The 21,968-nt window shown below is 39.0% G+C and overlaps 1 protein-coding gene across 2 annotated transcripts; it reads right to left on the bottom strand.

The window, feature by feature from the left end:
* Positions 1 to 183: 183 nt before the first annotated feature.
* On the bottom strand, positions 184 to 21,102 carry tmod1 (tropomodulin 1). Of its 2 annotated transcripts, XM_023152227.2 has the most exons (13): positions 20,775 to 21,102; positions 17,422 to 17,499; positions 17,241 to 17,300; positions 16,881 to 17,017; positions 11,421 to 11,577; positions 9,279 to 9,395; positions 7,539 to 7,628; positions 6,072 to 6,202; positions 5,696 to 5,803; positions 4,537 to 4,680; positions 4,015 to 4,159; positions 3,246 to 3,345; positions 184 to 2,397 (listed from the first exon to the last, which is right to left on the bottom strand). In XM_023152227.2, exons 4-13 carry the CDS (start codon positions 17,001 to 17,003, stop codon positions 2,379 to 2,381), a joined length of 1,134 nt encoding a protein of 377 aa, XP_023007995.1. In that variant the 5' UTR covers positions 17,004 to 17,017; positions 17,241 to 17,300; positions 17,422 to 17,499; positions 20,775 to 21,102; the 3' UTR covers positions 184 to 2,378. The 2 variants fall into 2 exon arrangements, with proteins under 2 accessions (XP_023007995.1, XP_004539244.1); XM_004539187.5 differs by lacking the exon at positions 3,246 to 3,345 and having other exon boundaries at positions 20,775 to 21,100.
* Between the last annotated feature and the right edge of the window lie 866 nt (positions 21,103 to 21,968).

The raw sequence follows: 21,968 nt of genomic DNA, 5'->3' as shown, positions 1-21,968 counted from the left end.
TTTTTTCCTTGTTGCTGTATAAAATCAATTGCAACCAAGCGCCACCATTGAGGACCGTAGCCAAGAGAGCCAAGAGGGATGGAAAGCTTCACCAGCTTGGTGTAATTCTTCTCTTTCGCCACAGAGTGGCACTGTGGGCCCTGCGGTCTTTGTATCAAATGTGCTGAAGGTGTATAAACAAAGACAATTTTCAAGCTTTATTTAATTCATAAAACAGAACAAAAAAATGTGAACTATCTATGAAAAAACCGAGTCAAGCAGTACAATATGAAAAAAGCCCTACACAGGAGAAAAGAACATGACACACAGAGACTGTGAGAGCAGAGTCCTCTTTCACTTTTAGCTTTCAATTCTTCATCTTTATAATGAAGATATCGACCATTCACTGGACATTGTTACTGACAGTGTCAGTAACAAAGTGGTGATAAATAATAACACTGAATGTGTTATTAGCCCTTAAACATGCAATCAGAATTTTGAGCAAGAGTTGTTCACATTAGGAAGACATAAACGTTTCCTAAAACAAATAATTCATCGACAGCTAATAAAAGCTAACAAACCATCCTGTGATTTCTACTGGAACTGTTCTAATTCCTGCTTATATAACAGCTAACTCTACTTTTCCCTCATTGCACTGCTGATTTTTAAAGTTATGAGAAATCCCGCTATCTGCTCCAAAGTATACAGCAGCATAAAATCAACATTTATTCGGGTGTTTTTTTGGCCTATGATGAGAACCATTTCATTTTGATCTCCAAAGGATTACGGTGCAATACCATATCTCTGATTTGCAGTACCTGTCATAGCCAGACATGCTTGTAAATAGTCTGTTTTTCATACGAATAAGGGGGATTGTTATAGTCTGAAAGCTGCAAAGACATGAAAGGTTTCCTGCATACAAAAATACAACAAACCTGGATTTAGGGATTAATGTGAAACCTGTAGTAAAAAAGTCATTTCATACTAAAACACACATTGTAGCTCCAGTAAATACAAATCAACACAAACAATCAACAAACCAGACCTGGCTGAAAGTGTAAAACAAATCCATTCAAATATTCACAAGTTGCTTGGGTTAATATAATCTGGTGACTGTAAGCAAAAACCCTCTTGCCACTCGGCAGCTATGTAACATTTATTCTAAAAAACTGCATGTAAAGAATCTCATCAAATTATGTTTAAAATTGTTACATTTCTTTGCAGATTTTGTCCCATCACAAAGTTTTTCAAAAGCTTTTTACTCTCTGGGAGTTTTTTTTCTAACACCATCTTTAGTTTTGGGAATTTCTCTCAGAATTTGTTGAGCTTCTTGTCTCTCTCTCTCTCTCTCTGGCGCTCTTACAATGCCGCTGCTGTAAACACTTCTATATAACAGTGCCGTATTCGCTGGATATTTAAAGGAAAATATAAAGCACATTACACTGGCATTTGAATATTGCACATTAACAGGCAGCGAGTGCTAATATAAACACTGGATAACGTCACAGTGTAATTTGACAGTACATTTTCTTTTACAGCAACGTTTTTACTACTGGTTATTTGATTATCCAGCATAATCAAACCAAGTCATATGAATGGCTTCTGACTCTTTCCCAGGTCTGTTTCAATAAATACGTATGTAGTGACAAATCTCACAGTTGCCAGGTTTATACAGCCATTTGTAAATTGCTCAAGAATCTGTGTAGCTCAGTATCGAAATGAGTCACTAAATACTTTTTTTCACACTGAAAAATGAAAAGAGAAAAACATCAGAAGATGGGGGCAAAACCAGATGTTCATTTTTTTTCTCAATTCAATTTAAATGAATAATCTGACATGGCAGAAATTCGTAGTCTTGTAAGGTGTCCTGGAAGCAACAGCAGTAGTGACAACACCAGTCATTTACAGCACAGTAGTAATAATAATAATAATAATAATAATAATAACTATTAAAATTCAACTCAGCAGACTGCTAAAAGTTGCCCATCACTTTTCATATGGGACCACATTCAAAACCAGACCTTAAGCCCTTCACTGAGGAAGCATTGAAAGACTCAAAATTACAGAGTAGGAGTTGGTTTGTACAAAAAGCTGCAGTTATAGCTGTCCAAGCCTAGAAAATATGTCAAAATGCAAACTTCAGAGCACAAAGTAATAATATTAATGTCACTTTTTTTGTTGTTGCATGCACTGGAAACTCAGAAGGATCTGTTAATTAATCCAAATGGATCATTTAACATTTACTAAGTAAAAGTCTGTGAGTGAAAAAGTTCAGACACTGTCTCTGAAACCAAAACAATTGAACCTGATAGAGTGGAAGGGGGTGACAGATGGCAGGAGTTGAAGGTAGCCCTGGTTTCTACACATTTGTCCGACACTTTGGGAAAATGGGTCCTCCTTCAAGCCTTCTCTTTCTTACTGTAGACAGAGGGAAAATGGAAGGTTACAGGAGAAAGAAAGATGAAAGACAACATCAACCTCATCATCTTAAGCAACAGCACAGCAAAGCTGACCTCTTTAACTGACAGGAAGCAAGATAGCTGACAAAAAAAGCAAGGCAAAAAGAACATCACAACAAATTGGTGGCTGCAACGTGTAAGAAGAGTTCTTTGTGAATAAATACACAGGACAAACATAAGCAAGTGGAAAGAACAGGACAGCGTCTTCTTAAACGTGATTACTTTGTGGTTATTGTGCACAATAAAACAGAATATATGTTCAGCTCTGAAGAAAATTCTGTCTCAAGATCACGTGATAATGCATGTTCAACAACCAGAAACTAATTACTAAAAGGTGATCAGAGACTCCATGAGAGTCCTGTGGGTCCACTTTTGGGGCTTTGGAAAGGAGTGAAAAAACAGGAGGAACCAAATTCCTCCAAAAATGCAGATGAAAAGAGCAGAAAGACCAAAGACTAATCACTCAAAGTCAGTATAGAAAAATACAGCATAATTTCAAAGTCAAATTCTGTGCTATGAGATTCTTTCTTTTTTTATACAGGTAGTTATCTCATCTACATGTTTCCAGAATTGCAAGATTTTTGCACTATTTCAGGAATGCCGTGGGACTAAAGAGCAGTCTCCGTAAGCTAGAGATGATTAAAAGAGTGAAGATGTGGACAAGCAATAGAAACTCTCAGAAGAGTATGACAGAAGGCAGCAGAGCTTCCGGTAGTCCGGAAAAGAACCGGGAGATGTTGGCAGCAGAAAGGCAAGGCTGAGCGGTCATACAGTGTGTGACTGTACTGTACTTTTTTTTTTTTTTACTTAGTCTTAGACTTGAACTTTTTCCCAAAGGCCCTCTCCAGCTCAGGGACAGATAGAGTGAGGGTGAAAGAGCCGTCTGTCTCCGACCTGACGACCCGGGCTTAAAGATGACGTGGGGAAGAGAAAGCATCATAAATGATGTAAAGTGGTTTTGAACATTATATATATACACAAAATACAAGAAGATAGTAAGACCATTTAAAACAAAACACAAACAAAATCATATCCACATCTAATTTAGTTTTGAAGCTACATTCTGTAGCGTGAATGTTACAGCAATCGAGTCAGAGAGGATTTATTCTGCCCTAGTTTGTTGTACAAAGTAAATATTTTGGGGGAAAAAAGTTGGAAATCAGGTCAGCAAACACAACAATTACTGGTAAAATTTGTGCATGACAGGAAACACTCCACTCACTCGCTTCATTATGTTCTCTCTCACGCTCACAGGCTTTTCTTAGTGCTGAGGTCATAACTCAGGAAGGTACTGTTATGATTGGCTGAGGCTGTTTGGCAGCTCTACTGAGTAACCAACTGATGATATCACTCTCATTCTTCTATTAGCCTCTGATTGAAGTAGAACTCAAGGAGATATAGTGATGATAAAGTGCACTCGTGCCCATACTAACGTCTAACTCTGCCAAATGAAACATTACAAAAAGACATAACTAAAAGAATGAAAATAATATTACTTGAGTATTTACTTGACGTTCTGTCAGTTCAAGACCTAATGCCACATCCATACAGTGATCATGCAGGTGTGTGTACCCACCCAGGTCATTGTTGTTCATCATGGCATTGGAGCCCCGGAGGCGTGGACCCTGCTGGGTGAAATGATACCCAAACTTCAGCAATGTGGTGTTTTTCTCCAGCATGTTGGCTATTTCCATCTCCACTTTGTTGCCTAAGGGCTGACTCTGGAGTTCACAGAGAGTGCAGGAAAGGATGGTGGAGAGAGGAAGACGAGAGAGGAGTAGATGATTAAAGGCAAAAAAAAAAAAAAAAAATCAGTGGTGGGATTGAGGGTTTAAAAAAAAAAAAAAAAGTTGATTTCAATCAATAACTGGACTTGAAAAGCAAAAAAGAAAGGGCCAAGAACAAGGAGAGAAATAAAAGTAGGCATTAGTGGGCAATGAGTCACAGATGTCCAACTATGGCATATGAGACATTGCAATGCAATCAGCGAGCATTAGACCAAAGTGGCAATGATGAACTGTGTACACTGCATGACACATACATACTGTTCCAGTGTGTTTAAATCTGTCTGTACTCTATGGAGGGTGTGAGCTTTTACCTGATTGTCTATCTTGAGCTCCAGTAGTGTGGTGTTATTCTGCAGCGACTCTATGAGGGCCAGGATTCCAGTCCCTGTTATGAAGTTGGACTCAACGTTCAGACTCTTGAGCATCGTGTTAACTTTCAACATCTCTGCCAGGGCCTGAGAAAACACACAGCACTTTGTATTCAGGAGCAGCTTTGAAGCCAGGCTGCTCTTGTCAGGCTTTCGTTGTGGTTTGGTCCCCGTTTTGATTTTGATTTGGTTTTTCTTCTGTTCATATTGTACAAATGTCTCCACTGTTTCCTACTCTTAGTCTCTGTTTTGTCTGTGTTAGTTCCCTCGTCTTGCTTGTTTCCATCTCCTGCTTCATTTTGGTAACTGCTATTCCTTGTGCGTCATCTGTGCCCTCACTTCCTGTCTTTGTTTTTCTTCTCATTTCCTGCTTGTTTCCATCTGTGTCTTCGCCTATCCGAGTTCCTTCCACTGTGCTATCTGCCACTTATGTCCACCTATGTCTCATTCTAAAATCTGGCCACTGAGTATATGCAAGTCTTTTCTTTTTTTTGGGGGGGTGGCTGTAGCTCAGGTGGCTGCATGCCAAATATCCTTAGGCAAGATACTAACCCCGTGTTTGCCTACTGGTGGTGGTCAGAGGGCCCGGTGGCGCCTGTGTCCGGCAGCCTCGCCTCTGTCAGTGCGCCCCAGGGCAGCTGGGGCTACAATGTAGCTTGCCATTGCCTGTGTGTGTGAATGACTGAATGTAGTGTAAAGCACTTTGGGGTCCTTAGGGACTGAGTAAGGCGCTATACAAATGCAAGCCATTTACCATTTTCCCTTTGTCTGATCATCTGCTTGACTCCACATGTACTCCTATTTGCGTCACATTTCTTTTCTGTATTGTTGGGACGAATTTTCCTTGTTGCCTTGAGTTTGGATATCTTGCTCTTGTTCTGCAGAGCTTTTTCTTCTTTTTGTTTACGCCCTGCTTTTTTACCCTCTTGGTGTATTTTGATCTGTTTAGGAGGAACTTTGTTTATTTTAATCTTCATATTGTTTGTCAAAATAGGACTCATCCCCATTAATGATAAAAAGTGAAAAACTGGGAAGCTGTTAAGATAAAAAGGGAAGAGAACTGAAAAAAAAAGCAAGTTAGGTTGAAAAGCATTAGACTTACAAATGCTACAGGGTCATTGCTCCTTGTTCCTACAATACTGAACCTCTCCACCACTGTGTTCTTCATCAGAGCCTCGGCATATGCCTTCAGAGTTGGGATAGGAATATTCTGGGTGCAGAAAAACAAAAAATTAAATGTTGGAAAAACTTATTTCTATGTATTTTTGCATTTTCCCTTGTCATAAACAGTAAAAAAAAATATTAATTGCTGTGATTCATAAAGAAACAAATGCTTGAAGTCTATGTATAAAACTTGAAACCAAATCCAATATACATCCAAATTTAAATATAATTTTTATAATAGATATAGATTATTAAACCTGCACTGTCTCTCTCTTTTTTTTTCTTTTTTTTTTAACACAACCCAGCATTCTTACCTTGATGTTATTGAGGTTGACTTCTACCAGGTCGGGATCATTCCTCTTTACTCTCAACAGAGTTTCCTCTACATCAGTGGAGTTGGGCTCCTCATCAGGGACTGGCTTGTACTGGGTACACTGGATCACACCTGGGGTGCAACACACGTATAATATAAAAATATATTTACAAAATCAGACTGCTGATGGATAAATTTGCTTTACTCAGGGTCTGATTGGACTAAATCTCATTTCAAAAGCAGCACAAAAAATAACCTCTCCATTAAGTAGTTGACTCAATTTCTGAATCTGCGACTCTAAACACTGTAAACAGCATTTTCTGGATGATTGCTTGAGACTTTGCTTGTGTCAAGCAAAGAGAACACATTTATTTGGTGAAAGTATAGTTTTCCACATTCAGTGTTGCTTTTGGTCGTGGAGTACTCTGCTGGTTCAGAAATGCTGTTCTTCTTCTCCATGCTTGCCCCCTTTTTTATGGTAATCCAGGCTAAACATCTGTGTAGCTTCACATTTATTTTACTGACAGGGGATTGGTATCAATCTTAAGAAGGTGATTAAGCGTACTTCCAACGATAGTTTTTTGCAGAGCACAGTACAGGCAGAGTATTAGTATTTGGCTACAATAACCTCAGGAGATTTTCAAAATGATATTTTTTATACTTTGCAAAAGCTGCACAGAGTACCTCGTTGTAAGTGCTCTGCAGCAGAAGATCTAAAATACGGAAAAACTAGAATCCGTTTGGTTTACCAGCACGAGAAATGTGCACCTACTTTAGTAATGGATTGCAAATCTCTGAGATTCAGTCATTAAGGTTAATATGGACCAATGCTTTTGTAAAAAGGGTTTTTGTGCCCTCCTCTGTATCACTACTCAAAACAGAGTGACAACTTCAGCAGGAGACTGTGGGTTGCTTTATAAGGTAGTCATATTTGGATGTGAGATGCTCAGTCTCTGTTTAGAGCTGGAAGTGTAACTATAGGATGAGCCACCACACAAGATAAACAATAGCTCATTAACCTGTGAAGGAGAGCTAAAAGTAATCCCACAATTCAATCGTTTACACGATGTAGCATAACATGAAGTGCAAACAGATGAACCAGCGATAGTGTATTCCTGGCAGGATAATAGCAAAATGTATGTGTGCTTATACTCTTTTATCTACCTATCTATTTTACTTTAACCTGTTTTACATTATTTGTGCATGTATCAAGTGCAAAACAGAAAAAATATGAGCATACACTGTTTTTGGTAAAATAAACATTCTGCAAACATGAGATCACACTTTATTCCAATCCAACTGCAGCATTTTTCTTAAATGATGCAATTTTTTTGGTACTAGTTGAGTGATCTGCTTTATTTTAGAGTACTTTTACTTGTTCCTCGAAAGTCCCTATAATTCATGTGTACTTGTGTCCAGTAGTATACATTTCGGTAGGTGAGTGCAAGCGTGTATGTGTTTCACATACTGTTAAGGCCTTGCTTGTTGACTATAGTGCTGCTGGCCAGGGCTTCATAGTACTGCTGGTTACTCATCAGCGTGTGCATGCCCAGGATGGCTGGAAGAAGAGAAGGAGACTGAAGAATGAACATTTGAGAAAAAAAAAGGATCGAGAAAGAGAAAGCAAGAGAGCAGTGCTGACACTGAGTGGACTTATTGATTGGCTTGCAACCTTAGACCAGACCACCATGCACCAGTCGCTTTCAGCATCGCAATCAAGGCAAGCATGAGGAAAAAAAAAAAAGAAAGAAAAAAACCTGCACACTGTATGGATTCAGCTCCCGTGTACTGGCTTTGACTTCTGCAACCACAGCTGACCTTCTGCTCTTAGCAGGCCGAAGCCAAATCAATGTGCAATATACTTTATTTGTTATAAAAAAAATAATGAGATATCAGCCAGCCAAGGCAAAAAAAATCTATGATGTGCTCTGGCAGCAGGAAATCTGAAATATGTTTCCAGCCAAGCAGTTACTCTGAGGACACAATTAACAGAGAGTCTTTGCCTTGTTTCTTTGTCAGAGAGATTGAGAGTATCTGACTGTTTATTCGATTACTGAATGCAGTGAAGTGCGTGTATTGCAACAAGCTAAGAGGCTTGTTCACCACGAGCATTTCTCATTTTAAATCTCCGTCTTCTAACAGCAGCAGGGTTGGATAATATTTTTGTCACACATGAAGTATGCATCGTCTTGTAATTACTCTGACAGTGGTTAAAACTAAATGTGTTTACATGGTATAAGTAAGTATACTTCCCACAAAGTCAACTCACTGTCATCATTAATATAATAAGTTCAGCACATTGACTGCAATAACTCAGGCAGGCTAAAAACAAAGAAACAAAACAGACAGAAAAAACCCTGAAACATCAGCAACACTGTTTTAATGGCAGCTCGAGTTTCTCCTGATGGTATGGACATCGAAAAAGTTATTATTTTATATTTTAAGGCAAAGAAAAATAACTTCAAACACTATTCAGACAAAATCCAGCAAATGACAATAACTGCAGTGTGTAAAGCAGAGCTGCGTCATATCACATCATACCTGCTATAGCGGTGTCATGCACTTACATTCCCAACTGCCGCCACCTGCAAGCTGTAAGCTGATAAAACACTGGGTGTTTTCTACATCGTCATTAATATCATTTTTACAATTTTTTGTGATGTAGCTTACATCGTCCTTCCCCACTATGCAAAAAAATGTACCAGCAGGTCCACTCGCCCTGCATGAACCAAGTTTTTTGTTAAATACAATGCACGGTCCGCACATGCAACAATACGACTACAAAGTAAAACAAAAAGCACAAATGTCACAGAAGACCAGTGTTGTTCCATGCAGGACTATGTGCAGCGTACAGATACCCTGGACGGTGATGAACTAATAGATAGAAAGATCCAGAAAATGAAGGTACGGATGATGATGATGAAGAGTTGAACGGTAAGAGTGGAATGAAGATGAAAGGAGTGCTAGAGGAAATGAGTGAAAGTTAGATTAACAAGGGCTAGTTACACCTATGGTAGTCTACTTACATTCATTAGTGAGAGCATGCCTAAAACCTTCATATAGAAATATATAGAAACAACTCTTGAAATGGAGAAAAGTTACAGTTCAGCTACATGTGCAGACGTAAAATCCAATTAAACTTAAGTACTTTTATTTGTTCATTTTCTTGGAAAAATTAGCCTACAGAGAGATGTTGTGTGATAGTTACCTGCAATATCACAGAGTTCAGCATCGGTAGCACTGGACAGGGCTTCTTCTAACTCCGGCTCCAGAGTCACAGACTCTATGATTGGATCCACTCTTGTTTTAGGCACCCAGGCTTTCCCTGCAATATGAGGGGATATATTTTATGCAAAGTAAGTGACTGCAAGCACTACTATTACAATGACAATTATCAGTAACTTTAATTTAGCATTTAGCTTACAAGTTACATTTGACAGACTCCAGTTTTTTCCTGGATTTTTGTCAATTTAGGGACCTCTATGGCTACAGATTTGCTTCTTAAGTAGCATTTTTTCTCAAAATTACCCAAAATTTCTATACATTCTGTGTGGTGTGACCGCATGTAGTGGAAATGCAGCTTCATAGTATATGCACTGAATTTCTCTCTAAGGTTGAATTTGTTGAACTGCTGTGTATTGAGGTTATTAAAGTTAAAAATATAACTAAAAACTAAAGTAATAAAAACTGAAACTAGGCATGAACACATATTTTTGTGAACTAAAATGAAAAAACAAACAAAACTACACCTTTGGAAAAAAATAAAACTGATGGAAAAGATTTTGTGAATTTGGAAAACTAAACTAAAATACAATTACAGATGAAATGTGTTTTCCTTGTCATTTATTATAAACTGCCTGATGAGGATTTGATGAATGCTTCTATTGAGGCCAAAAAGTCGAAAGGTTTGTATTTATATTGTATCTACACTCATTTTTCACAGTTCTTGCCTCTGGCGTTTGCCGTAAATGAAATAATAAGAATTAAAGATTGAAACGAATGAAAGCTAAACATTTTCAAACAATAAAAGCTAAACTGAAACAAGCAAACCCACTCTGGAAACAAACTGAAACTAAACAGAATTAACAAAAAGTCAAAATGAAGTAAAATTAAAAACTAGTAAGAAAATAATAATTTAAAAAAAATCTATGATAACTCTGTGATATATTGTTTTATTTCTTAAAATAATGGCATAAACAACTTTGGATTGTCCCCTCACAGCGAGGTGTGTCAAATCCACTAGACAGTCGGGGTGTTTCTGTGTGACGTTAGCATGTTCTCTCTGTGCCTGTGTGGGTTCTCCTTGGATACTCTGGCTTCCTCCTGCGGTCCTCCCATGTTAGGTTAATTGGACATTCTAAATCGGGTGTAGGTGTGTATGTGAACATGAATGATTGTCTGTCACTCTGTTATTCCTGAAACACAGCAATCATTTTCATTGCTACTACCATTAACAAAGGCTCACTCTTTTGTCATAGAAAGTCATGTATAAAAAAGACAGAACAAAAGCTAAGTAAATGTGAATTACAAAAACAGTGAAGACCATCAACCTGTTAGAACCTATAACTAGTACTGAATACAGTACATACAGTAGTATGGAATTTGAATGTAACTGTCAGTCTAAGGTGAGGACATGTAAGACAAGGTCAGTCCAGTTGCCAAAATCAGTTCTGTTACACAAGCTGTGTGAGGTGAGTATGCTTTCATGTCACACCTGACAAGCGGCTGACTCTAGAAGCCCAGAGATGTCTTTACCGATAGGTTTGCTATGTCTGTATTTGTGTGGCTTGCTCCTCGAGTTTCAGCCAGACATTTTTTCTGATGCTCATATGAACACGTGGCTCTGTGAGAGGAGTTGTGAGAGCAGTTTTTGGAAAGTCACGTGTGACCTGTCTTGGTTAAATGTCATGGCACCGCTGAGGGCACGGCAAATGCTGCGGCAAGTGGAGTGAGTCCCAAAGCAACAACACCAGCAAATCAGAACGTAACAAAAGTCAGAAAAACAGAAAGAAACTTTACAGAGTTTAAAGAGTTTGACATGGCTGAAGTTCTTCACCACCAGTCAAGTCTGTGTCTACGCTGTGGATTTCTGATAAACCGAGTTTTAGTGTTAACACCTGAGCTACAGGTTGGCTGTTTTCACTGATCAATTTGCCTTTTTGAAATCCATCCAAGAGTCCAGAGATATTTGTTTAATTACAAAGTAACACCATCATTTAAATCATGTTTAAGGAAGCTTTAAACAGCTTTCATTTATTAATAATAATAACAATAATATCTTAATAAAAAGATTAATCATGAAAAGATTTGCCTGATTAACTTGATTTTTATTAAACACACCAGTTCCTACCTCTCTTCTCCCCGGTGTAGGGCACCAGGTCTTCTTTGTCAGGATGCTCTTTGGCCTGTTTCTCCAGATGGGCCAGGAGGTTGTCTCTTTGAAACGTCCCTGTTGGTGCTTTCTTTGTCTGGTCCTTCTGGCGCATCCCAGCAGGCAACAATGCATTCTAGACACGGATTAACATTTACAATATGTTGGTATTGCATGTTGGAAAAATAACCCATACTTTTGTTAATTTGACCAGTCTATGTGTGAAGTCTATGTGTGAAGTGTGAAGGAATTTTTCGATGCTTTTAGCCAGACTTGCTCCCTGCTTTACAATTCCGATCCAGCCTAATGTAACTCAGCATTCATTCCCCAGAGAATGAATCCTTGAGTTTCCCAAAGTGCCTTTCTACTTATTCTATCATGTTAAAAAGGTTTTCGTTTTTTTTCCCACAGAACTTGGTAGCAGAGACTGTATTACGCTCCAAGAAAGAAGAAAGAAAGAAAATGTACTTTATTGATCCCCGTGGGGAAATTCCTCTCTGCATTTAACCCATTCACTCAGTGAAGCAGTGGGCAGCCATTGGGCGCATGGGAAGCAGTGTGTAGGGACGGTACCTTGCTCAGGGGTACCTCAGGGTAGCTGTTCAGGGGAATCGAACCCCCGACCTTCCGATCATGGGGCCACCACTCTACCTACTGAGCTATCCCTGCTAAGAAGCCAATCACATAGCAACAACTTGGTCTCAATCATGCAGACATGGTCAAGACTACCTGGTGAGGTCTAAATCGAGCACCAGAACTGGAGTCAAAGATGGTTTGAGCGACTTTGAATGTAACATTGTTCTTTTTGCCAGATAGGCTGGTCTGAATATTTCAGTGAGTACTCATCGACTGGGATTTTCCCCACACAGTCATCTCTGCTTTATAGCACAAGACCACACCTGCTGTCAGCTAAGAACAGATGAGATGATGTGAGATGATGAGATTTTTTGCTGCTGCAACATTAACGCTCCATGTCATAAAGTTCAAACCATCTCAGTGACAGTGAGCTCACTGCACACAAATGGCCTCCACAGTCACACGAGCTCAATTGAGCATCTTCAGGTTGCGGTGATGTGCCGACAACAAATCCGAAGCAACTGTGTGATGCTATCGTGTAAACATGGACCAAAATCCCAGAGGAATGTTTCCTGCACCATGTTGAATCTGAGCTACAAAGAATTAAAGCATTTCTGAGTGCTTTAACTAAGTCCAACCAAGTATCTCATATCTCACCTCATGAGGTGTCAAGGTGTATGTAGCTTCTGAAAAGTGAAGTGACTTACATCTGCATTCTTTCTAATGGTCAACAGAGGGCAGCTTCTTTGACTGCAAAAGCAGGGCAGTGCAAAGTCTATGATAAAATTACACTAATCAGGCTTTTCAATCACATCCTTCAAGCACAGCATAGCATATCTTTCTTTATATTAGGATTAAAGTCAGTAAGTAGCTGTGTTGGCACCGGATCACTTAGTTTATGTTTCCCTATGTCTCTGTCAGCAGTTATCTCATGCTAAAGTGGTCTCGAACAGGTGCTTATGTGGTTTTATTTTCTTTATCTTGTTCAAACTTCTCTTTTAGTTAAGTCTTGTAATATTTTGAAGCAAAACACAAAGCTAAGAACAAATGACTTTGATTTTTTTCTTCTGTAACAAGTTTTATGAGCTGCTGAGTGAACTGTATGATGTCAGGCCTAGACAGCATGACACCATATAATTCTCTCTCTCTCCTCTAGCTCAACACAGGACCAAGAAATTTCCCAGACCATTAGTGCACACCAAGTTATTTTGAACCTAAAGCAACATTCAAAACCATGCTCTTAGAAGTGCTACTTATAGCTGCATATCTTATCTGCTTCTCAGCACTTAGGGGCCTCCCTTTCTTTATAAGTCTGTTTCTCTTTTTGCTTCTCACTGTTATTCATCTTCAGTCAGACTCTCTCCTTACATTAGGAGCTTCCAAATAATAATCTGGTTGTACAGCAATAAAAAAAAAAAAAACCCAACCGAACATACCCGACACTTTGCGCAGTCAGCACAATCTAAGATATCACCAACACAAAGCTTATATCAGCTTTAGATTACAGCGCTCAGTCCCAGTATTTTATTTTTAACAGCATGAGTCGGCCTCTGTTTCTCTCCCATCAACTAACAGTCACATGTACAATACGTGTGTCTATGTGTCTATGAGCCTGAAGCTGAGACGATATCATTTCAAGATATATGACACATCAAGATTCATTTCAGATACCAGCATATAAAAATGCACAATGCAAATAAAAATGACCACCTGCAACAAATGCAAACAAACATCAGCACAGATTTCAACTTTCTCACGCTCTAATAAACATATCCAATAATACCTGCCAGCAAAACACCACCTCCACCTCCTCAGGAAAATATCCATCTATTCTGTAGCTACAGGCTCTCTACAACTTTTTGAAAATGGGAAGTTGCAGTCTCAGAGCCATTTTGATGGTTTAATCTATGCCAAACTTTTCACTTTGATTGGAACTTTTTCTACGTGTGATTTGTATTAATCCACACAAACAACTGAGTATGAAGCAAGCTTGGGTCAGTACACTTGTGAGGCAGTACTGTGTGTTGTAAAACACAAAATGTTCTTGTAATTGTTGCTGAATAATCAATAATGGCAGACATGCGTGCAAACTTTCAGTCTGTTTACTGGAACCGATGTGGGAAACCGTGCTGGGAATGTTACAGTCAGAGCAAATGGGCACTTTACTGTTGTGTAACAGGTGACCCTCATAAACAGGCACAAACAAGGTAAGGACATACGCACTGCTTCTCTCTGTTTCCTCTGTTTACGTCAGCGAGTCCCTGCAGTCACTCACTGCTGGCATGAGCCTCGCTAACAAACACACACACATATCTACTCCACATTATACCCTTCGAGTCATCCCCTTGGCACTGAGGGGGACTCCGGTCTCTTTATGAGGAGTTAGACATTCATCTGGCAGCTATTGCAGCAGCTGTCCACACCTTGACCCCTGATTTATTACTCGGTGGTCTGTCGGTGGACGAGAATCAAATGCAGAAATAAACATATCATAAAAAGCAGCAGCGAATAAACACGAGTGCTGATGTAGTATTATAAGTGCTTTAGCTGTACTTAATACAAAAGGAGAAATACTTTGAATAACAGGGAAGACTAAACAGTAACAAGAGGTTATTAATTTAAGGTTAGTATTTTACTTTTTCACACTTTCACTCTTCGTTTTTCGTTTGTTTCACCATTTTTACATGTATTACTGAATCAAACCCTGCCGCAGACACAAAAGACCTTCATGTTTAGTTGTAATACTTTTACACAGAGAATCTAATCTGCGCTCAGCAACTTCTAATACAGTCGCGGTCCAAAGTTTGCATAAGCTCATTGTGGTAAATGCTCTAAATGATTTATTTGAATTGATATTTTTCCAGGGTGGAATGAATATACAGCATCTATCTTTAATGACTTCAAAACATAAAAATAAAGAATAAAGAATTTAATTCATTTAGGATTTTCTCTAATTCACACAAGGTCAAAAGTGTGGATTACACCCCAACTAATATTTGGTTAAACGTCCCTTAGAAAGTTGCACCTGGAATAGATGTTAATCAAATTCTTCTAAGCAAAATTGGTGGAGCTCATTTATTTTGGCTCATTTTGTGGCACAGAACCAGCTTTACAGGTTATCCCAAACATTTTCAACATGGTTAAGGCTGGAGGTTCGGGAAGGCCATTAAAGAAGATTAATGCTGACCTGTTTTATTTGGAACACCCAATTCTGTCCATGTTTAGTCTAGTGTGGAGTAAAGTTGAAGAATTCCATCTATTTGAGTAATGTAACAGTACCACTAGCAGCAAAACAGCCCCAGAGCATGATGCAACCACCACCGTGCTTGAGAGTTGGTACAGTGTTCATAGGTTTGAAAGCCTCATCTTTACTTCTCCAAACATGCCTGTTGCCATTGTGGCCAAAGAGCTCAATCTTTGTCAAATCTGACCAAAAAACCTTTACCAAGAGGGATTTTAACTTGTCCATGTGGGACCCTCTCAGGGCATGGCGATGTAAAAACTGGCTTCCCTGTGCAGTTGGTATTCCAGTAGTTTCTGGTTTCTGGTAACCTTGAACTTGGGGTTTTTCCTGAACAACCATCATCTGAGGGTGACAGTTTGGGTTTTCTTCCAGACCTTGGCAAAGTGGTGACACATCCAGACAAGATGTGCTTGCGCATAACTGTTTTGAATCATCTTGGAATGTGCACTTGTTTAGAAATGGCTCCAAGAGACCTTCCCAACCTGTGCAAATCTACTCTTTTCTATTGCTCTGAGTAGTGACCAACACTCAGAGCAATAGACAACTGCTATGAAACAAATCCTTTTTATGCTGGCAAAGAAAGTACCAGTTGTAGGCCTTGGCTTTGTCAATTTAAAAGAGACTATGGAACCTTCAGCACCGCTTATGAAAAAATGTGAGTGTATGTATATTTTATTTTGTATATACTTTTGCCGGTGTGGATCAGAGGAAATCCAAAATAAATTGCTGCTTGTGCACCCAATTCTTGTTTTTACAAGTCATTAGAGATATATGCTGTTATAATCAGGGGTGCACATAAGTGGTCCGCAGGTGCGCATTCGCTGTCAAAATAAAAGACGCGCACAAGATAAGATGTTGCAACGCACGTTTGCGTACATAAGATTTTCTGGAGGAGGACAGACATTTGTTTAGAACTCTTAAAGATGTCGAAGAAGCTCCTTTAAGCAATTACTTTGGTGTTCCTCCACCTCCAAAGAAATGTCAGAAGGAGTCCGAACCGCAAAAGAACCGCATATTCTCAGAAAAGTGGTTGCAGGAGGTGAGCTGGCTTTAAACAAATGATGAACGCACAGAGATGTGGTGCAGAATTTGCCGTGAAAATCCCACTCTAGCGGACACAAACAGTACCTTTTATATGTAAGCAAACACGCGTTGCAACTTCTTATCTGGTGCGCATCTTTTATTTTGACAGCGAATGCGCACCTGCGGACCACTTATGTGCACCCCTGGTTATAATCAATGCACCCTGGGAAAAAATGTCTCAAAGAAATCATTAAAAGCTCAAAAGTATCACGACATTCATTCCCATGATGAGTTTATGTAAACTCCTGACCATAAATGCCATGGCTTTGTAGACTTTTATTTTCAGTCCTTTCCTTCAAACATATTTTAACAATTGCTACTGTACTACCACTATAAAAACTAAGATTTATGTTATTTTAAAAACAGAAATTACCAGCTAACAGCAACTCAAACGAAAGCACACTGCAGCTCCAGTGATATACAATGTGATACATTACATCGTGCTGTCTGCTGAGCATGTATGCCCCCATTAATCCCCACTGATACCAGCATACTGACATAGCTTCTCCTTATGGACTTCAATGTTATAAGCTTACATCAGGATCCAGCTCCTCTAATTCATCCTCTAACCGCTGCAACTCTTCTTCTGACAGTTTCTTCAGCAGCTCGTCCTCGTCTATGTCTCTGTACTTCTCCATCTCCTTCCTCAGAAGCGCCATTGTGGACAGCACACCTGGGGGGGAAAGAAGAGTACAATATCTTGGAAAACAACAGAAATAAAATATTTACACATCAATTATGAGCAATGATGGCAATCAATTTGAGAGTTATATTGTTTGAGGGAATATATGTGGCAATAAAGCATAACCGTATTTATCATTTTCTTGTATTCTCTTTGCTCTTTGTTATTCTTGGGATGTGTTGGGATGTGAGGCATATTCAAACTGTTCTCTCACCTCAGCAACGCCTCCAAATGAAAAAGGCAAACTGTAGGAGATCAGGAGCCTAGATTATATCTATGGATGGAAACAACCAAGAAGTGAGTAATTAAAATGAATGTTGGAATAACAGTGGGTTTGAAGGATCAGAGAAAAGCAACACAATGCTTTAACAGTGGAATTCAGAAGACAAACTGACCTTAATGACCCCCACCTCGGGTAAAATAACAGCAAAGGCAGCCAAGTGCCCGTAGCCCTCTTGGGAAAGCAATTACACCTGAAAGAGGCACAAGTAAATAGTGTGAAGAGAGATTAATAGCTCGCAGAATTAGAAAACAATAGTACGTCATGAACATGGAAAGAAGTGAAACATCATATTTCTCTGCTTGTCATCTCTTCTCTACTACTCCGATTTCTCAGAAAGCAACTGTCCGGAAATACAGAAGGCTTGAAAATACGAAATTCATTGAGTGCAAAAGAAATGTATGAGAATTTGTCAAACATTTTCACTGGTAATGCTTTAAATGTTCTTCTTTCCATTTCTCTTATATCGTCACAGAGTTTTTGAGAGCTGTTGGAGTGTTCATTTTCATGTCCTCAAAAGGTTTCCATGTGCCACACTCACATCTTTAGATTAAATATGACGCTACAGCCAGCAGGTTAGTACAACTTAGCACAGAGTGGAAAGATAAAAAGCGCTAACCTAGGCCTTCTCAAAGCTAACAATTCCCATCTGCCAGCAAATATACAATTAAGCTGTTAACAGAATTGCTAGATGGAACTGCTCCTAGCCAAGACAAGTCTGGTATATAACTGCATCTTTAAGCTTTTATGCAGGTTTTTGAATGACTTAATACTAAATATGAATGAGTTTACAAATGCAGACAGGTGAACAAACTGCACCGTTAATTATTATTTAAGGAGAAATATTTTGAAGCCTTCCTAGGTGTTTTATTGTTCTTCTCTGCAAGAATTTTTCCATTTATTTGTCACCATTTCAATTTGATTCAATTAGACAAAAAACAGTTGTCTGATTGAATTGGATTTGCTTACAAGTTTTCACCTATTTGCTTGACACTTGGTAATTTTGCACATATTCTGCTGCTGATCATCTGCTTATTTTCTCCAAGTGTTGCCCTGAAAACTTTATAAATGTTGGATAGGTCAAATATGCTGTCCGTAAACGTGTCTTGCTCTTGTTTCTTTCTCAAACAGCTATGAAGACTCATTCCAAATCTTGCTCTCGAACTCTGTCTTGGCTCTGTGACCAGATGACTGAAAATGGATGAGCTGCAGTGGAACATTTGTGGACCAGAGCACCAAACACTGGGCGCGCACACGGTCACTAAGCCCCAAGTTCCTTAAAGCTGTAGTTCAGACTCTGACAAGTGTTGAGCTGCTACCGATGGATGCCCACATAACAACATTAACTATAACTTCACTGAGCTTGTATCAGGCGATGGGAATGATCTCAAATTAGGCAGAAAATATTGAGCTGGAGCTCAAAGTGCAGAAAATTGTGTTTTTGAGGAGCACAAATGTGAAAGAAAGCTTATCTTTTTGATCTTAGCGATGTCACCAAGTGTGCTTTGGCTTTAATCCTAAAAAGCGGGGTCAAGCGTGTTGTTCTTTTGTTCTGCTTTCTCTTTTCACTCCATGTCAAGACAAGTTTCCAAAACCAGAGATGAAGAACTGGGCTGCACTCCAAATAGCACTGCAAGCCCACTGGAAGACTGCAACCTGTTCTGATGATATCGAACAGACACTTGCCTGTATTTAGAACATTTCTATAAGCCTCTGCTTCATTACAGGACATTCACTGGGCAGAAAGAGCAAAACAACTAAAAATGACCTGAACCAGAACGTACCCTCTGCAGTCATAAACATCTAACTTGCCTCTTGCCCTTGAAAGCAGGCCTATCCAATCCTTAAGCGTCTAAGAATAGCCCACTGATACGGGATAATTAATCAAGTCAGATATGTGTAAAACCTTGGGAGGGCAACTGGTCTTGCATGAGCACAGCCTTTCACTAACTGAGAGCAGAAGATAAAAAGATTTCAGAATAAAAGTCTTTTTAAAACTGTGTGTATACAAGTTAGCTACTCCTGGGTGAAGGCAAGATTTTTTTTTCAGTCATGAAGTACGCAGACATTTCTGCAATATTCACAAATGCTCTCAGAGTGAAGAAAACTGAAATATTCATCACAGAAATAAGCTCATGCAGCAATATTAAAGTAACTTGATTTTTCTTTTTGCAACTCCTCGTTAACTGCTTTCAAACAGCATACAAATGGTACGTGAAGCCTTTGTTGCCATCTTCTACAGGCTGCTGAAATGACCTCCACAACATCTTTGTGCATAACTACTTCACAGATTCACATTCAAATATAAGCATAACTCTACATATCTAAAAAAGTAAATTAAAAGTGATTTTAATTGATTAAATTACCCCAAACATATCTTAGCTGCTCAGTTTGTTCTAGGTCTGATGCTGAAATGGAATAAAACTACAATAATCACACTTAACTCTGCTCATTTTTGAGAAAGTAGAAGAATTAAACCCTAATTTTGTGCCACACAATCTAAAGGAAAGATAGCAGTTGTAAAAATTGCACAGATATCTGAAATGTCCCAGCAGACAACAGCTGAGAGACAACTGTTCTCCTTTACTCAGCCACATGTCACAATGCATGTGGCAGAAAATAAGCTCTGTGGAAAGGATGGCGTGTTTTATTACTGGCACTCCAAAGAAAAGACAGTTTGGTTCGTAGATTTAGACCTGGCATTGAGGTGTGCATACAACCAAAACCATTAAAGGCCACACGTTAAATAATCCTTCATTTTGCTGAGGACATCTGTGGCCACTTTTGTTTTTGTTTTTTTGCTTTGGGGCCAGCACAGAGTCATATATCATGATCTGTATACCAGACCAAGTAGCTCACTTGCTACCTTGGACCTGGGGTCAGGCCATTTGTTCATTCTGCAGAGGTCAAAGTGTCATAATGTTTTTGTTAAGTGTAATATCACCAATGAGTGCTGTTATACTCCAGCTAATAATATAATACATGGCTAAACCAGGAGGTAAACAGCAGACTTCTGAAGCACCATTAAGAGCTGTGCTCATAAAATAAAAATGACTGACAAACAGAAGTTCCACAGCTTAGTTATTTCTAGAGTGGATGTGTGGAGGTCACAGAAAACCAGCAACTTTTGTATACTTCGGAACTCCTGTTTCTGCAAAGTTGTAATAACTTTAAAAATTAAATTAAAAGATGTAGTTATGATTGGTCCAAATACAATCACAATAAAATAAAAATAAAAAAACCCACCCAATCTGCATCTTTCAGTTTAATATTTAACCTGCAGCAGCCAAATGATGAAAAACAGAAACAGGGAACTTATATTTGGTGTTCATTTTTTCTAGAAAACCACTTTCCCACTTTAAGTAAATGTTAAACTAATCCGGTTCACGGTTTTAACACGGAGAAGTGACCTTAACTTATTTGACTGCTTTGCTGCCCGCAGTATAATATATGCATTAATTTCCCTACCTCCTCCAGCGCTATTTATAGCCGGCTGGTCCCGCTGGGTGACAGCAACGAATACTTTGACCAGATATGGTTTCCTTCACAGCCGCCTGGAGTCGCAGCAGTGCGAAGTACGGTCCGCTGCAAGCGCGCAACTCCGGGAATCCGCCAAATTTCCCCTAAATCAAACCGTCCATGACCCGCGGACAATCTTGAATCCAGAAGATTTCAGCGCTCACAAAGTTTCCTCCCCCGGCTCTGGTCGACTCTCTGTGGACCTGTTGGGACTGAATCTCATCTCCAGCAAAGGGCAAACCAAACTTTTGGGGAAGAGATCCTCCTCCTCTCCTCGCTCACGGCTGCTGTGTCACTCCTGTGATGTCACGAAGATGCGCTGCCTCCATTATCGGACAATGGTTCACTATGTAGCGTAGCTCACGATAACGTTTATGGTTTACATTAAAGCTGCAAGAGTCTGGGTAGGATATCGGTTAGTTTGGTGACTGTTAACCGCTTAAGTGCTGGACTCTGGATCCCTATTATTTTACTGTGCAATAAGTTATTGTATTCTTACAAGTACAGAGAGCAAATCTGTACCAATCCGTTTATATTGGTTCTGCAATAAGCACCAAATTAAATTTAGGTTGGCTGAAGCGCAGACAGATGACTGTCTGTTAAAAAGTACTTGTATTTAAAACACTGTGTAGAATAATAAGTGGAGTAACAGATGTTTGTGCAGACACGTTACAGTATATGTTTCTAACACTGAAATCTTAAGTCCACTCAAATCCATTAAAATTGTGAAATTATAATTCAGTCTGATTCAGTTTGTACAGACAGCCAAATAAAACTGTTTAAAATACTCATTCTAATGTGGGTGAAGCTACAGTTCATAATAAGTGGGGGGGGGGGAGATGTGCAGTTACAGAATATTTTGACTACAAATCAACCGTTTTAATAGGACCAAGTTTTTTGTTTTCTACCTTCGTGATTAAATAAGTTAATAATAATAATAATAATAACAACAACAATAATGCTAAATATTATGTAGCAAAACTCAAAGCTGTTTAATAAAGCACCTGATAAACAAGCAGCACTCTCCCAAGGCAGCTCACTCTGAGCATTATTTGCTTTAAAGGTAATATTACTGTATTTCATGTATATTAACTTTATGTGTTTTTCTTTTTAAAGTTACTTGAAGACATTTGTAATGCAGTT

Source organism: Maylandia zebra, linkage group LG6, assembly GCF_041146795.1.
Source record: "Maylandia zebra isolate NMK-2024a linkage group LG6, Mzebra_GT3a, whole genome shotgun sequence".
NCBI classification, from domain to species: Eukaryota; Metazoa; Chordata; class Actinopteri; order Cichliformes; family Cichlidae; genus Maylandia; species Maylandia zebra.
The sequence above is the reverse complement of the archived record's forward strand: the minus strand, read 5'-3'. Positions and strand labels throughout refer to the sequence as shown.